We start from the raw sequence: 18,656 nt of genomic DNA, 5'->3' as shown, positions 1-18,656 counted from the left end.
GATGAATCATCTGTTGAACTGCATTCCACTCATTACAAATACTGCAGAAGGCATGGAGACCGCATGGAGACAAGATTCTCATAGAAATCAGTCAAGTTTGGAGAAGGAAAATCATGGTTTGGGGTTACATTCACATGTTGGGAACATCAACAGCCTGAGGTTTCAAGACATTTGTGCTGCACATTACATTACAAACCACAGGAGAAGTCACATTTCTCAGCAGTATAGCACTCCTTCTCATACTTCAACTTCCACATTAAAGTTCCTGAGAGCAAAGAAAGTCAATGTGCTCCAGGATTGGCCAGCCCAGTCACCAGACATGAACGTTATTGAGCATGTCTGAGGTAAGATGGAGGAGGCATTGAAGTTGAATCCAAAGACTCCTGATGAACTGTCTTTTCCATTCCAGATTACTTTATTAATAAGCTATTTGAGTCAGAGATGTATGGATGCAGTCCTTTAAGATCATGGGAGTCATACACAATATTAATTATTTTTCCACTGCACCATAACTTTATATTCTATACTGTACATTATTTTTGTCAGGTGACAAGACTTGTGTCAGGGGATTAAAAATCATGGCATAATTATATTTTATTTTAGTAAAATAAGCGTAATTTAGAGGCCTTTGCTTTTCATATAAGCCATTTCTGATACTGATAATGATCAACTAGAAGTCAAGTTTTTATTTGCTGTTCCTAAAACTTTGACTTTTGTCAGGTAGTGTATATTACATGTCATGAGATCTTGTCATAATAGTTGCTGAGTTTTTTCCCCCCATGTTACAAATACAATTTTATACATTATTATACATTATTACATAACATTATTAAAAGTTAGATTTTAAAGAAAGTATCCAGCTGATTGTCCTCAGCAGATGCCTTTTCTTTTCTGACTCCTTCCTCTGATTGAAATGGTTAGTCCTAATCACTTCTTGACATGACATAATGATGTCATCAATCAGAGACCTCCTTCAGTGTGGGAGAGCGGCGAGCACCACACTCCCACTGGTTCTCTGTAGAGCCCTTGGGGATGGAGCAGCATGGAGTCCTGCAAACTTACCTGAGGTTTCATCAACCTTGCAAACAGGTCTGCGAAGTCAGGGGATCCAGGTTACACTTTCACATAGTGTGTGTGTGTGTGTGCGTGTGTGCGTGTGTGCGTGCGAGCGAGGAAGAGGTTTAGAGTGTCACCTGTCGGTAAGCAGACAGTGTGGAGATGTTTGGGTTGGGATCACTTGCCTCGTATGTGAAGTACAACTTTGTAGAAAATCTAGAAAAGCTGAAGAGTCTTCTGGGAGCACCAGTGCAAAGCTTTCTCACAGCCCACCCTCTGGTATTGATAGTTGTAGTCATTTAGCTTGGGGCGAACGTGAGCTTCCCATGACCTGCACTACTTTTAGAAAGTTTACAATAATTTCACTGAAGGCTGTATTTGTATGATCAGTAATAAATAAATAAATAAATAAATAAATATATATATAATATATATATATATATATATATATATATATATATATATATATATATATATATATATATATATATATATATATATATACATACACATACCAGTTTGGTTATGTTGTTGTGGGTGTTTCCCAGTGTTGGCTTGTGGCTGGATGGTCATCCGCTGCGTGAAACAAATGCTGGATAAGGTGGTCGGTTATTCCTCTGTGGCTCTGTGGTGACCCCTGATAATAAAGGGACTAAGCCAAAAAGAAAATGAATAAATGAATGTTATTCATCCAATTTTAAAGCTGAACTTTCAGTGTTACAGGATCCTTCAGTTAATTTTCTAATAAGCTCATTTGGTGCTGCTTTTTAATGATTAATTCATTGTTTTGTATAATTGTATTTATGTAAATGTGTAAACTAGGGATACTTCGGTTGATCAGCTGGAGATCGGTATGGATCTATAGTCACATTTTATGACTCGATCAATACTCCCTTATCTGGCCGATCACATGAAACGATTGTACGTGTTAGTTTTATGGGTTTACAAGCAGAGGAAGATCATTTGAACTTCTTAAACATCAAAAATGCACTCCAACCTTTCTCCTCTTTCAGGCATGTTGAATTATTCTTCCATCATTTGCAATGTTTCCAAATTGCATTGCAAGTAATTTTGTTTACCAAATTTTTTTTCTAGTTTATCTATTATTTTCTGTGAAGCTGCTTCTGACCATGATGTGTCCACACCAAATGGTTATGAGAGAAGTGTTTAAGGGATTATATGCAACATCACTAAATTTATTCTTTTGGGAAAGGAGAAAGCTCCACTTAAGTATTGTACTTGGAGGCAAAATGTGCTCTATGCAAAGTTGAAGTTCTATAAAGCATCAGAATCAGTACTTGATATCGGCCAATCACCATGATGAGGAATCAGTACTCTGTATCGGCGTCAAAAATCCTGATTGAAGCATCCCTAGTTTATACACCTACACATCTATTTATATAAATAATAAATAATATTTTGGGTGGCATGGTGACTCTGGGTTAGCACTATCGCCTCACAGCAAGAAGGTTGCCGGTTCAAGTACCGGCTGGGCCAGTTGGCGTGTCTGTGTGCATATTCTTCGTTTGTTGGTGTTGGTTTCCTCTGGTTGCTCTGGTTTCCCCCACAGTGTGTTGAACTAAATTTACTGTTGTGTGTGTGTGTGAGTGTGTGTGAGTGTGTGTGAGTGAATATGAGAGTGTAAAGGTGTTTCCTAGTAATGGGTTGTGGCTGTAAGGGCATTCGCTGTGTAAAACATATGCTGGAAAAGTTTGTGGTTCATTCCACTGTGGCAACCCCTGATAAATAAGTGACCAACCCGAAGAAAAATTAATGAATGATTTTTTTTTTAGTATTTGTAAAATTATCCTTTAAAACAAAAAAAAAAGATATATGTATATAAAACCATGATTTTATGTTTAAATTGTGGTTCACTATTTTTCCAAAGTTTGAAGTAAGATTAGAAAACAAAAAAGTGTTACATTTTAGTAGACATGATCAAATATAACATTTATAATAATACAGCAAATTTCAAACACCATAACTTAGTTTTAGTTATAACTTTTGAACTTTCAGAATGCCAAGGATTCTTCCAATGTATTGTACTTTCCAAGAAAATATAATGCAGCAAACAAACAAACAAGCAATAAAATAAATTAAATAAATGTTGATGATAAGAACTGTTTTTAATAACTGTGCACTCCTTTTTTGCCAACCGTTTTGTCATGATTTTGAACGTGACACTACAAACTAAAGTAATGGCTGCTGAAAATATATTAATTAAAAAAAGGTTTATAGTATTTGTGTTAATGCTGTATTTCTATTGAACCATTACAAATGTATTTTGTTTTATTCTTCAGTACATTCAGTTAGACACTTCCTCTGCAATAGCCCTGTTTTTCCAGCTGGTGTCCCCATGGCTCTATTACAGAACTGGCCCAGCTCTGGCAAAAAAAAAAAAAAAAAAAAAAAAAAAACAAGAGCTAATGGCATTACAGCACTCTCTGGCTCTCTCTGAACCAATACAGACTTCATCAGTCAGTCCCTTCAACTCTACTGCACATTCCTATGTGCGTTTGTGAACATCAAAGTGCATATATAGAACAGCCTTCTGTAGGCATCACATGCCGTCGCGTCGCCAGCTACCTCCTGCAAGAAACTTTCCGTGCAGCGTCCGTTTTTGTCAGACAGTTTCAGCGTCTGTGTATAAGCACACACCAAAGTACTTAAACAGTTTTCCAAACTCTTAATGGATGCGCTTGCATTTGCGCATGTACTCTTTAAGCCCCCTTCATCACTCCGGCCCTGAAAATTGTAATTATAATGAATAATTAACGCCAGCTTAGAGAGCGCCTCATTATTGCCACTTAGCTTCCTATAAACATGCACACCTCTTTACTTTCATCCCCTTTTCCTCTCTTCCTCGCTGTACACATTTTAGACAGAGAAAGTCTCATTAAGATGCTGGTGAGCTTTTTTTCGCTGCTGAAACGTGACTGCGGCAGGAAGAATGCTAAAAAAGAGGAGTGAAATCCCGGAGAGATGAGATGGCTGCCCCCTACAATAATTAGGGTTAGCGGCGGCCATCATTGTTAACATGCTGCCTTAATTTGAGAAGATGGTGCTTTCTCTGACCCCACTTTCTCACTCGCAATCTCCGCTTTTGTGAGCCTCTCTTCTGTGATCCCTTGGTTCTCTCTCTCTCTCTCTCTCTCTCTCTCTCTCTCTATTTCTCTCTCTCTCTTTCTCTCTCTCTCTCTCTCTCTCTCTCTCTCTCTCTCCCTCTCTCTTCCTCCTTTTATCAAGTGGTCCCCAAGCTCTCATATCCTTCTCTTTTCTTATTCTCTCTGCTTTCTCTCCATCATCTGCTCTCTTGTTGTCTATCTTTGGCATCACCTCCTCCATTTGCACCAGCTGAGGAGGGGGTCCCTCACTAAATCTTCTTGGCTATTTCTGGATGGACGAGTTCTAGAAATAGTGCAAGGTCATCATAATAATTAACAGCCAACTGAAATGGACAAATGAAGCTTTCCATTTCTTTTTTTCTTCCTCTGTCTCACCCTCTTTTCTTTATAGCTCATTCTGCTCCTGAACTTAAGGCTTCATGACTGAAATGAAACCTCATAATTGAGTGTTTTGAAATGACCCACATATGTACTCTACGGTAGTTTGACTCTAAGATATAATGACATACTTAATAATAAATATGAGTAACACTTTACACTATTTGTATAAGTTCATAGTTTAATAACATGAACAATGAACTATAGCAGCATTTAAACATCTTTGTTTATGTTAGTTCATGGTAATAAAGTGCATAGTGCATTGATGTTGAATGATGAATAATAAATTCCATAAAAGTATTGCTCATTATTAACTCATGTCTGTAACATTCACTATCACTAAAGAAACTTTATATATTGTGACCTAAATGTGCATAGTGGAAATTAAAACTGTGTAAAAAAATTTTTTTTAATCTATTAATTTTTTATGTCTTTTTGTTTTTCTTTTTTTTTAAAAAAAAGAACTAATTAGTTTTGTTTTTAAGCACAACTTTTTTTAAGTTGTGAAATTTCTGCCATGAAACTATATGCACGCTCAGGATGATAGGTAGGGCCAAACAAAACATTTGCTATTTCTGTGCAGAATTTTGTAAAAAATCTGTGGATTTATGTGAAATGGTTTTTGGGAGTATCATAACTCAAAACTTAATATATATTAAATTAAAAAAAAAAAAAAAAAAAAAAAAAAAAAAAAAAAATATATATATATATATATATATATATATATATATATATATATATATATATATATATATATATATATATATATATATATATTAATTTTTGTTTTCGATCAATTAGATCCACTTATTTGGTAATTAAAGCTAGTCTCTCATATAATATATCCACTACAAGACAGAAAATGTTACTTTACAAACTGTATTGTAAATAAATTTACATTTACATTACATTTAGTCATTTAGCAAACACTTTTATCCAAAGCGAAATACAAATGAGGACAAGGAAAGCAATTTACACAACTCAAAGAGCACCAATGAATAAGTGCTGTAGGCAAGTTTTAGGTGTAAAGTCTAAGAAGCAAAGCATCAGTAATGCAAGTTTTTTATTTATTTATTTTTTATTTTGAGTACAGTTAGTGGTATAGCCAGAGAGGCAATTGCAGATTAGGAAGCAAAGTGGAGAATAAATGGTTGAGTTTTTAGTCGTTTCTTGAAGACAGCAAGTGACTCTGCCGTTCTGATGCAGCTAGGGAGTTCATTCCACCAACTAAGCAGATTGAATGCGAGAGTTCGGGAAAGTGATTTCTTCACTCTTAGGGATGAACGCAAGTTTCTGGAGGGCACATACATCTGCAGAAGCGAGAGCAGATAAGCAAGAGCAAAGCCAGAGGTCGCTTTGGAAGCAAACATCAGAGCTTTGAATTTGATGTGAGCAGCAACTGGCAGCCAGTGCAAACGGGTTAGTAGCGGAGTGACATGTGCTCTTTTAGGTTCATTAAAGACCACTCGTGCCACTGCGTTCTGAAGCAGCTGAAGAGGTTTGATAGAGTTAGCTGGAAGCCCGAGTACAGTCGGGTTGGCAGAAGCTTCAAGCATTTTCTTTTTCGCGAGGTTAGGCTGAAGATGATGATCTTTCGTCCAGTGTGAAATGTCTGACAGGCAGGCTGAAATGCGAGCTGGAACTGAGGGATCATCAGGGTGAAGGGAGACGTATAGCTGGGTATCATCAGCATAGCAGTGGTAGGAAAATCCATGTTTCTGGATGACTGGTCCTAGAGATGTAATGTAGATGGAGAAGAGAAGTGGCCCAAGAACAGAGCCCTGAGGTACCCTAGTGTTTAGATGCTGTAGGTTGGACACCTCTCCCCTCCAAGACCCTGAATGACCTTTCAGAGAGGTAAGATCTGAACCATTGAATAACAGCGCCTGCAACGCCCAGTGACTCAAGCGTATATAGCAGGATCTGGTGGTTTACAGTGTCAAAAGCAGCTAATAAATCCAGCAAGATGAGGACTGATGATTTAGAGTCTGCTTTAGCCTTTAGTCTGAGATCCTCCACGACCGAGAGCAGGGCAGTTTCAGTTGAGTGGCCTTTCTTAAAGCCAGATTGCTTGTTGTCCATGAGGTTGTTTTGAATAAGAAAGTCCAGGACTTGATTGAACACGACTTTCTCTAGAATCTTAGCCATGAATGGAGGCAGGGATACCGGTCTGTAGTTTTCAAGTAGCGTTTGATCCAGGTTGGGTTTCTGTAGCAGTGAGGTTACCCTGGCCTGCTTAAATGAAGTTTGGAATAAACCAGAGATGTCTGCTCTCCGTTAAACAGAAATTGGGGGAAAAATTAAACAAAGGGGGTGGGGGGTTGTTGGGGCTAATAATTCTGACTTCAACTATGTATATATATGTATATATACAGTTAAAGTCAGAATTATTAGCCCCCCATCCCCCCTCTCCCCTTTTTAATTTCCCCCCCAATTTCTGTTTAACAGAGAGCAGATTTCTTCAACACATTTCTAAACATAATAGTTTTATTAACTCATTTCTAAAAAATGATTTATTTTATCTTTGCCATGATGAAAGTAAATAATATTTTACTAAAGCTTTTTTAAGACACTTCTATACAGCTTAAAGTGACATTTAAAGGCTTGATTTGGTTAATTAGGTTAACTAGGCAGGTTAGGGTAATTAGGTAAGTTATTGTATAATGATGGTATGTTCTGTAGACTATCAAAAAAAAAAAAAAAAGCCTAAAAAGGGCTTGTAATTATGTTCCTAAAATGCTTTAAAAAATGAAAACTGCTTTTATTCTAGCCAAAATAAAATAAATAAGAATTTCTCCAAAAGAAAAAAAAATGTTATCAGACATATTGTGAAAAAAAACTAATTCAATATTTATACAGGGCTTTACATTAACACCCTCCAACCCTCCAAATGCGGGTAGATTTTAGCTCTTGCAGGTTAGACAGACACTTCCACTAGACACTTTGGCTGGTTGGAAATCATTTTTATATTGTAGTTTTCTTAAAAGCCGGGTTCGACAATAAGCATGGCCCAATATTCATGCAAATGTGATATTAGAATCGAGAAGAAGCACAACTGACAAAAATAACTGTATTCACGCAAGCAAAATAATGGTGAATACGGAATGAGAGCATGATCACTCGCACTAACAGCTGATGTGATGGCAGCTCCCGTTTAGTTGCGCAAAGCAACCGTGCCTAGGATGTGCAACGGGTGTGATTGGTTCCCTTTGAAATATACTGGACAAAGAGCGATGATCGAGCACACACAGTCCTGCTGCTTTCAAGAACTCAAGATAAACCCCCCCCCAAAAAAAAATGCTTATTCTTTTGTAAGCAGCAGCGGTCACTGCTTTCATTTAAATCATTATTATACAGTAGAATAGATTATTAATAGGGCTAACATTAACCTTGTGCACGGTATGTTTGCCTGCTTTCTTTTGCTTACAGTTATTTTTGTTAATATGGTTTGTTTATCAATTTTTTACAATAACAATGCTTTAATGGGAGATTACTTCCCGTTTATGAGTAGTTAACTGGTGATCTGGGACTTTTAGCCAGTACAGATTACTGTGCATATTTTAGAGACATGACAATAACTATTTTTTGAATGTAATGTGTTTTTTTTTTTTAAAGGGTTTTCACCTTTTTTGATAGGACAGTAGAGATGTACAGAGAGGAAAGTGTGGGGTGCAGGGGTAGGGGAAGTATCGGCAAAGGACCTCAAGCCGGGAATCGAACTCGGGTTGCCACAAGCACCAAAGTGCTATATGTCGACGCAATAACTACTAAGCTATCGGCACCGACGTAATGTTTTCTTAAAAAAAAAAAAAAAGAAAAAAAAGTTTTGTTGAATTAAAAAGTGCACCTATAAAGCTATATTTTCCTTGTTTTACACATTAAAAATTGTGGCTAAGAAATACTTATTTGGTGTTGTCAGAGATAAATTTGTTAAATCCTTAATTTTGAGCCCTGAAAAGTCATGAAATAAAAACTTATTGTATTTTGACACAACCCATTTGCTCATGCACACTGAGCAAGGTAATACACACAAGAGCTTAAATGAATGATAAGGCATGTGGACATGAACAAAATATATTTTCCCAACAAGAAAAGTGTGGCTAGTGAAAATGGCGAGTGGCTATTAATGTTGGAAATCTAGCCACAGTGGCTGGTGGTCAAAAAAGTTAATGTCAAGCCCTGTGTGTGTGTGTGTGTGTGTGTGTGTGTGTGTGTGTGTGTGTGTGTGTGTGTGTGTGTGTGTGTGTGTGTGTGTGTGTGTGTGTGTGTGTGTGTGTGTGTGTGTGTGTGTGTGTGTGTGTGTGTGTGTGTGTGTGTGTGTGTGTGTGTGTGTGTGTGTGTGTATGTGTGTGTTGTTTTGATTCAGTAAATCTGGCTGAGAACTAAAAACTAACCAACTTTTAACTGGCTCAACCTTATTGTAAATTATAATTTGTATTTTTTTAATGAGTACACTCTTGCCTTCTTCACAAAAAGCATGCAATTCTACCCTAGTATTTGGCTGAACCAAGGTTTATTTCTTTTTTTAATGAAGATGTCTGGCTTTAAGAACAGTCTTGTCACCCGTGTTGCCTAAAATGTTACCAGCGTAGGTGGCTGGCTGGGTTTTTGGAACAGAGCTCCCGTCTCCCTCTCCTCGTCTCTCCATTTTCAGTTCTCCACAGTGTTTGCCCTTTTCTATCCATCACAGTCTGCTGTTTCAGAGCGGCTGGAGTGCTGTGTATGAGTTCTGTAGACTAAAGGAGGTCTCACAGAGCTCTACTGCTGCTTTGGAGGCTTATGTTGGTTTGAAGCACACAGAGAGACCAAACACTCCTTTCTCTAAACAACTAGCTCTGTTTCCCTCATCTTTCCCCACAAAACATCAGACTATAAATACTGGAGTGCTGAGCCTGTTAGCTGGGGACTGGTATTAGGTATCAGGCCAAGGTTTCTGTTCAAAATGATGTATGAGAGGTTGCAGTATGTTTGTACACTGCCAGTCAAAAAGTTTTGTTGCAGTTATTTAATAATAATATGGCGCATCAAATTTGTCATACTACTTTTTATACTGTTTTGATATGCATTTGGATTTGCAATAACTCTTCTGTCTCCTTTTGCAGGAGATGTACTCAAAGGGCCTGATACCCCTTTCAGCAGTTAAACAAATCCGTGCTTTGGGTGAGAATAAGTTTGAGGTGGTCACTACTTTAAGAACCTTTGTGTTTCGGGCAGAGAAAGAAGGTAAGTTTCTTTACTTTTCTTACACGTTTCCATTCTCCTCTCCACTAATCTCTTTTAAACCAATTCACTCCCACTCTCACTCTTGATCTTTTATCTTTTTTTTCCACTCATATTTTTATCGCCTTACCATCACTGCTACTGTATAAGATAAGATGCTTTGAGTAGATCTTCCACAGAAGAGAGAAAGAAAGAGTAAAAGAGAGAGAAAAGCCAGCCCGTCTCAGAGAGATCACAAAAAATTGCTACAAAGCTGAAACAACTGATAATGTGATATTAGTTTCATATTTAATACATACAGGAAACACCCTGATGGTTCATATTGTTGCCACACCATTGCATGTGCACTTTGCAAGATATTTTTTCTTAATATTCATTAGTAGGCTGCAATGAAGGTCGATTTAAAGACTGTGAAAAGGCCCAATTATGGTTTTAATGAAGAGGCTCGTAGTGTTTATAGAGTGATCTGGTGCTTTAGTTATAATTTAGGATCAATTTAAAAATGTGCAAGTATTTGGTGTCTCTGAAGGTTAGTTTAAGTCATGATTTATTGGAAGATATTGTTTAATATAAAAAAGCTGGATTAGTAAGGAGCATCTTAGCATTTTGCTTTGTTTAGTTTAATTTGTGAAAACAAAGCATTATACAATGTTATGGTTCTTCTATAGGTAGATTTTGAAGTACTTTCTTTACTGTATCATTCAATATTTGTATGTGTTTTAGTTGTGAGAATATACTTCTATTAGATTAGTGTTGCAAAATATCTGAGACAGGGGTCACCAATTTCTGTCCTGGGTTTTAGCTCCAACTTGCCTGGGTGTTTAAAGTATATCTAGTAAGGCCTAGATTAGCTTGTTCAGGTGTATTTGATTAGGGTTGGAGCTAAAATCAGTCCTCCTGGAATAAGTTTGGTGACCCCTGATCTAAGACATTTCAACAAAAATCCTTAACAATTTAAGCTGCAGTGTTGAACTGATTATCCATGAAAATTCTTAGCATTGTCCAGTCATCTTCTGCATTTGTTTTGAATGACCAGCCTTTTCATGGGACTTTGGTTAGTAATAGTAGCATTGTAATGATGCAGTGTTTTAGAATTTTTGGGTACTTCCCTAGCCTTTTTCCCCTTTGCAAATAATCATTCCAAAGACATCTGTTTCTAACTCATTTTCCTAGCTTGTTGGTTAAATTTTGACACTTGTGTGACCAAGAAGTAACCAAGAGAATACGATCATTTTTCAAAATAAAAGATTATTTTAAAATACAAGATCCTTCAGACCAGGCCCAGATTGGCTAATTGGGAGGACCAGGATAATTCCTGGTGGGCCAGTCCGTTTTTTGGCCACGAGGGCCTGTGCCTCTAGATCAAGACTCTTTTTTTTTTCCATTTATTTATTTATTTAACCACAGCTTCACTCTTTTTATTCATTATTTTGCCAAAGCTCTGTTGTTTTTATCTATTTTCTCGCAGCCTCATGAACAAGATGCAGCCTGATGCCGGTTAATGATGATATAACTCAGATGAGTCACTACACTGAGAAAAGCGGTTGTGGTCAGCATGTTGCGTTACAACGCCGTCGATTCGGGTTCGAACCTCATCTGAGTAATTTATTATTATTTTTTTATTTTGATAGTTAAGACATAATACTGTTAGGGTTGTTGAACATTTGAAGTTCTAAAGCAGCTGTTTTCTTAAAAAAAATGTAAAAGTGCCTTTAGAAACTGATTTGGCAATGACCTTATTTAAATATAGTCAGTCGTGAACTGAGGTAGGTCGGTCTGAGGCTTGAAACTCCAGGGCTGAAAAGGAGTCACACTCCGGCCCTGCTCTGACTCTGGTTGTAAATAAAACTAAAATAATTACGGATTTCTTGCACAGCCGGTACAAATTGATCCATGGACCGGTATGAGACAGGGTGTAGGCATGACAAGCAATGGTAGATACACAACAAACATTCATAAATGCTCTACTATATGCTAATAACAAGTGACTTTCATAAGTTGTTAATAATTAGAATGAAGTCTAAATACTATTATTGCATAACATTCATTCAACTTACTGGCCTCACTGGTCCCGTATCAGTCACTAATTCTCGCTGTGTTGACTTCAGCCTGAATTATTTCATGAACCCAGACAGACAAACATTTGCACTTCATATATTGACCTTATTCCTTGCGCATGCGTCAATACTGTAGATACATTTTGTAGTTGCCTTGGTTCTTCATTTAATGTTGACTTTAAACATTTTATGTACCAATTCCTCTAAAATGTTTGTTAACAAAGGAGTCAACAGCATTCACAAACATAACTAGATAATCAGTAATGCCAATTAGTGACCAAACCATCAGCCAATGCACTCTTAAAACAGACGTGTTACCAACAACTCAACCTGTGTTATTCATAGTGTGTATGTGTATTCACATCTATATGGAAAATACATGAGCACTGGTCTTTGATCACCACTGTTCCTTCCCATTACTGAAGAAACAGCCAACTCTCTGAGATATTATTGTGTTAACTCGCTAAACATTTCAGAGTGTAGTAGGCAGCAGTCTGATTGGATGATAATTAACACACATTGTGTTGGACAGACTGTGTTGTTTTTTCGCTTCCTTCCTCTTTCTTTTTACACACAAGTAATAAAAAAAATAAACAAGCTGTTAAAATAGCCGTTACACACACAAACACAGAAATTAATTTTGAGAGTGTGGTAAGAAAACAGCGATGGCACTGTGAATGAGGCTTTATACTGCCAGTTAAATAGTATTTGTCAGATAATTACGGAAATTACTACTAGGTGCCAGGATTTTTTTCATGTAATAGCCTTGAAGCACATTTGGACTCTAAAACATTTAAAATGTAGAAAAGCCATTGCATATCACTTTTGGTCCCTCTTAGAATTTTGTAATTGAAAATCTAAGTCAAAAGTCAAAATTTAAGTATGTCATGAATGTCCAGGCACATTCCCTGTCTGCCACAGCCACTGAATCTTAGCAGGGCTGAGCCTGGTCAGTACCTGGATGGGAGACCACATAGGAAAACTAGGTTGCTGTTGGAAGTGGTGTTAGAGAGTCCAGCAGGGGGTGCTCAACCTGTGGTCTGTGTGAGTCCTAATGCCTCAGTATAGTGAAGGGGACACTACTAGTGAAAACTAGTGAATAACGTCTTTCGGATGAGATGTTAAACCAAGGCCCTGACTCTTTGGTGACATTAAGAACCCCATGGTAAAGAGTAGGGGTGTTACCCCGGTGTCCTGTCCAAAAAATCCCTCCATTCCCTTACCCATTATGGCCTCCCAATTATCCCCATCCACTGAATTAACTGTATCAGTGTCTCTCCACTCCCTCCCACCCCTTCCCCCCGCACTGGTAATTGCACTGGCGCTGTTGTACTATGGCTGCTGTCGCATCATCTAAGTGGAGGCTTCACACTGGTGGTGGAGTGGGGAGACCCCTCTCTCATGATTGTGAAGCGCTTTGGGTGTATGGCCATACATGATACATGCGGCATGCGGCATTTCTCAAGGTCATTAAGATTGGTATGATTATTAGGCTTTTTCAAACACCTTCCTGTAAAAGGAATGGTGAACCTGTAAACCAATCAATTATCATGTTATTGACATGGCCTATGCTTTTCCCACTGCAATTACTGTTGTAAATCTGAGGCTAATATCACTGCTGTGTGCCACAGTCTCCCAGAATATCAGCAAATAATGGCCTCTCCAGTTCCTTCTTTCTCATCAGCGCTTGACCCCTGGCAATGAATTACTCTGAGGGAAGTCAGTTTAGGCATGCATTTAACTGTACTTTCCGCCATCAGAAGAATTTCAAGAAGAGAGAGAGGGCACTGGCCTGAACTGCTCATGAATCTTTAAACAGCTTTATAGCAGACTGAAAGAGTCATCAATCTTAAGATAAACACATAAGGGGAGGAGAGGAAGAATGAGTGAGTAAATGAAAGAGCTGGTGGTCATGGGACAAGAAAAAAGAAGATAAGAATGAGAATTAGCGTTCAAGATCGAACACACTAGGGAAAATTTTGATGAGTGAGTGAATGAACATTGCTGAGTGTGTATACTTTCTAAGGGCTTTTTTAGCTCTTCAGATCTGCTTTCACAGAGAGAAAGAGTCTGTTATATTTTGTAAATAGCAATGTTTTCACTGAGAAAGAGGAAGGGTGTATTTTACAGCCAAGGTTTAGGTGTTTGCAGATAACCACAAAGAGCAGTTTAGAACTGTCTGAGTGGGTGGTAAAGGCATGGCCACTTTCAGTGATAGCTGAGGGTGGCAAAGTTAACAAGTGTGGAAAACTACTGTACTTTTGTTTAGTTCTCATTTTTTAAAAGAAGTGTAACGTATAGTCTAAAGGTAAATTTTCGTACTGATTCCTAAAAGGGGTCTAGGTTACTTTCTGTGTGAGTTTATGACCCCTGGCTACAGCAAATCTGGTGTGAGGATCGCTGGGTGACACCTTCATTTTAACCGTATAGATAGCCGTTCGGCTCAGTCTTCTCTTTTTGAGCTTTAGAGGAACACGGCAGATAAGAAAAGGGACATACATACATACATACATACATATTTATGTATGTATGTATGTATGTATGTATGTATGTATGTATGTATGTATGTATATAGGGAGAGAGAAAAGAGGAGCGTTTTTTTTTTTTTTTTTTTCCGCAATGAGACCATTTTCTGTGATGTTCCCTCTTTGGTGACTTATTTGCTGTACCACACAGAAAGTAATAAATATTTTGGACCAAGTTACATGTGTCCTCTTTCAGTCACCTGCTGCAACGAAAACTAATATTATTTGGCCCTGGAGTAATAAGTGAATCTCCCCTGATATCTCTAACACAACATAGAGACAGAGCAGGAAAGGTATACACATGTAATATTTTTCCTGAGGTGATTTAAAACAAAATACACAATGACACTCAATCAAGCATATCTACAATGATAAAGAACGTGGTTACTTACTGGGTTATTAACGCACAGCAATGCCACGTGAAGAAAGGACAAACTTTGAAGGAATAAACAGTGTGAGGAGAGATCTATTATAGTGCATCGGGCAAAACTGAACATGTTCCGTCCAGGCGTGCGCGGCAGGCAGGTCTGTACAAATACGTTATTTATCGGCTTAAATATATCAGCATAATTATGACATCGGCTCGATAACAATAATCTTAAAAATAGCATTTATCAGCCGATAACAATATGGGCGCCGATATATTGTGGATACCTAATATATATATATATATATATATTATATTATATAATATATATATATATAAATAAATAAATAAATATATATATATAAATAAATAAATAAATATATATATATATATATATATATATATATATATATATATATATATATATATATATATATATATATATATATATATATATATGCATATATATATGGATATTTATTTTTTATTAAAAGAAGCATAACCAAAAAAACCCAAAATATTCTTTGGGCTTTAGACATAAAATAGATCTTTACTTGCATATGAAGTAAAATGTGGTAATATATCTGATGCACCAAGACTTACATTGCATATGAAAACTTTTGCTGACTACAAGCACAATTTGAGTCTTGTCCAAAAGGCACTGTATGCTCACCTTTAATGAAATGAGTCTCTCTCTCTCTTTCTCTCTCTCTCTCTCTCTCTCTCTCTCTCTCTCTCTCTCTTCCTCTCACTCTCTCTCTCTTCCTCTCACTCTCTCTCCCTCTCTCTCAGTGGATGCGGCAGGTGCTGTAGATCTGCAGAGGATAAGACTATCCAGCTGTTAATGTTTTTTGGCTTGTATGTGTGTGTGCTTGCAATGAAGGTGTGCAAACCCCTGTAGCCCTATTTAAACACAGCACAAGAGAACCCTCTCCGGCTTCCTTCCCCCATCTCACACGCACAAACACAGGCGCAGACACAATGCAATGGGACACTGGGGCTTTTGCATACCTGCATTGTTTGCAGATTTGAAAGTTTATAAAGTAAAACAATAATATTATACACTTCTTCCTTCCCTTTTATTCCCATGGCACAGCGTCTCTCCTCACACACGCTCTCATACCTGCGTGTTCGCTAACATACATCAAACAGAATACAGGCCTGCACACTTCTTCAGCTTCTTACCTTCCTCTATCTTCTGCCTTTCCTCTAAGGAGATCGTCAGGATTGGCTTGAGGTTCTCCAGGCTGCAGTGAGCTCTCAGTCCTCCGTTTCCCATCAGCCTCGCAAAAATAACACAAACAAGAGTGGCTACGTGGAGCTGCGCGGCCTCAAAGGAAGAGTGTACCTGAGCCTCATGGGAACCTGCTTCAGACTGTGTAAAACAGACCAGGTAGATCTGTATAGCTGTACTTTTTGGGCTATTGTGTTGATTTGGATTCATACTGTTGCTCGCCTGCGTGAATTTAAAATGAATGCTAAAGATTCAAAACATTGTGCATGGTCTCCCAACCTGAGGGTTGCTTAATACAGTATCTGTCTGTCTGTCTGTTAGATGCCTGTCTTTTGGTCAGATGGCTTGTCTGTTTGATGGTCTATTTATCTTTCTGTCTGTGTATTGGATGGTCTGTCTGTTTCTCTGTCTGTTGGATGGTCTGTCTGTCTGTCTTTCAACCTGTTTTATGGATGGTCTGTCTGTCTGTCACCCTGTGTGTTGGATGGTCTGTCTGTCAGATAATCTGATTGTTTGTTGGCTGGTCTGTCTGTCTGTTGGGTTGTCTGTCTGTCTGTTTGTTGGATGGTCTTACTTTATGATGCTCTGTCTGTCTTTTTGATGATCTGTTTGTCTGTCTTTTTGTTGGATGGTCTGTCTCTCTGTCTGTCTGTCTTTTGGAGGGTCTGTCTGTCGCTTGGATTTTCTGTTTTTTTTGATGGTCTGTCTGTTTGTTGGATGGTATGTTCCTCTGTCTGTTAGTTTGTTTGACTGTCTGTCTCTCTGTCTGATGGTCTGTTTGTTTGTTGGATGGTCTATCTGTCTTTTGAATGGTCTGTCTGCCGGTTTGTTTTATGGTCTGTCTGTCTGATGGTATGTCTATCTTTTTTATTGTCTGTCTGTCTATCTGTCTGTTAAATTGTCTGTCTGTCTGTCTGTCTGTCTGTCTGTTGGATAGTGTCTGTCTGTTAAATTGTCTGTCTGTTGGATGGTCTGTCTTTCTGATGATCTGTTTGTCTGTTGGATTGTCTGTCTGTTTGTTTGTTGGATAGTCTGTCTGTCTGATGGTATGTCTATCTTTTTTATTGTCTGTCTGTCTATCTGTCTGTTAAATTGTCTGTCTGTCTGTTTGTTGGATAGTGTCTGTCTGTTAAATTGTCTGTCTGTTGGATGGTCTGTCTTTCTGATGATCTGTTTGTCTGTTGGATTGTCTGTCTGTTTGTTTGTTGGATGGTCTGTCATTCTGATTGTCTGATCTATCTATCTATCTATCTATCTATCTATCTATCTATCTATCTATCTATCTATCTATCTATCTATCTATCTATCTATCTATCTATCTATCTATCTATCTATCTATCTATCTATCTATCTATCTATCTATCTATCTATCTATATCTGTCTGTCCGTCCGTCCGTCCGTCCGTCCGTCCGTCCGTCCGTCCGTCCGTCCGTCCGTCCGTCCGTCCGTCCGTCCGTCCGTCCGTCCGTCCGTCTGTCTGTTGGATGGTCTATTTTTTTTTCAAAGTTCTGTCTATTTGTTGGATGGTCTGTCTGTTTGTTGGATGATCTGTCTTTCTCATGGTCTGTTTTTCTTTTGGATGATCCGACTGTCTGTTTTTTTGTTAGATGGTCTGTCTGTCTGTTGGATTGTCTGTCTGTCTGTCTGTCTGGCTGTCTATATTTTGGATGATCTGTCTGTCAGTTGGATTTTCTGTTTTTCTGATGGTCTGTCTGTTTGTTGGATGGTCTTTGTGTTTGTTGCATTGTCTGTCTGTCTGTTGGTTGGATTTTCTGTTTTTCTGATGGTTCGTCTGTTTGTTGGATGGTCTGTCTGTTTGTTGTGTTATCTGTGTGTCTTTTGGATTGTCTGTCTGTCTGTCCGTCTGTCTGTCTGTCCGTCCGTCTGTCTGTCCGTCTGTCTGTCTGTATGTCAGTTGGATTTTCTGCTTTTCTGATGGTCTGTCTGTTTGTTGGATGGTCTGTCTGTCTGATGGTCTGTCTGTTAGTTGGATGGATCGTCTGTCTATTGAATAGTTTTTCTCTCTGTCTCTGTGTTGGATGTTCTGTCTGTCTCTTTGTCTGTTGGATGGTCTGTCTGTCTGTCTGTGTCTGTTGAATTGTCTGTCTGTCTGTTGGATGGTTTGTCTTTCTTTGTTTGTGTGTTGGTTGTTCTGTCTCTGTTGGATGGTCTTTCTATAAGATGGTCTGAGTCTAATGGACATCTGTCTTTTGGTAGTATGGTATGTTTCTCTGTTTGTTGGATAGTCCATCTGTCTGTCTGCCTGTCTGTCTCTCTCCCTGTCTATTTTAGTCAGATGTTCTGCCTATCTGTCTGTCTGTCTGTCTGTCTGTCTGTCTGTCTGTCTGTCTGTCTGTCTGTCTGTCTGTCAATCGGTTTGTTGCATAATATGCATCATCATGTTTCTGTCTGTTGGTTGGATGATCTGTATTTTTCTACTGTCAATGTGCACAATGAAATTTGTCAAAACTGTTTAATTTATATTTAATATATTTTCAGTTTGGAATTTACTTCTTCCAAGCTCAATAAATTGAGCTAAATTTGAGGTATTGTTTCTCACCTTTAAATTGCCATAAAAAAGAGAGAGAGTGAGATTGAAGATACTGTATAAAACGGTGGTTTATTTATGTCTTATCTAGATATAGAATTTGTTTAACATATTTCAAGATCAAAACGGTAAAAAAGCAAAGCACT

At 38.0% G+C, this 18,656-nt stretch overlaps 1 protein-coding gene across 7 annotated transcripts in view; it reads left to right on the top strand.

Moving 5' to 3' along the window:
• arap2 (ArfGAP with RhoGAP domain, ankyrin repeat and PH domain 2) overlaps positions 1–18,656 on the top strand; it is a 215,979-nt gene that overhangs the window by 67,762 nt on the left and 129,561 nt on the right. For all 7 annotated transcript variants that reach the window (XM_087262102.1, XM_087262107.1, XM_087262103.1 and 4 more), the window contains 2 exons: positions 9,662–9,782; positions 15,943–16,121. In XM_087262102.1, the coding sequence (XP_087118228.1) occupies positions 9,662–9,782; positions 15,943–16,121 (300 nt within the window). The remainder of the gene's footprint in view (positions 1–9,661; positions 9,783–15,942; positions 16,122–18,656) is intronic.

This window comes from Danio rerio, chromosome 7, assembly GCF_052040795.2.
Source record: "Danio rerio strain M-AB ecotype USA chromosome 7, GRCz13ab, whole genome shotgun sequence".
In the NCBI taxonomy this organism is placed as follows: domain Eukaryota; kingdom Metazoa; phylum Chordata; class Actinopteri; order Cypriniformes; family Danionidae; genus Danio; species Danio rerio.
Note: the sequence above shows the minus strand (reverse complement) of the source record. Positions and strands in the feature narration are given on the sequence as shown.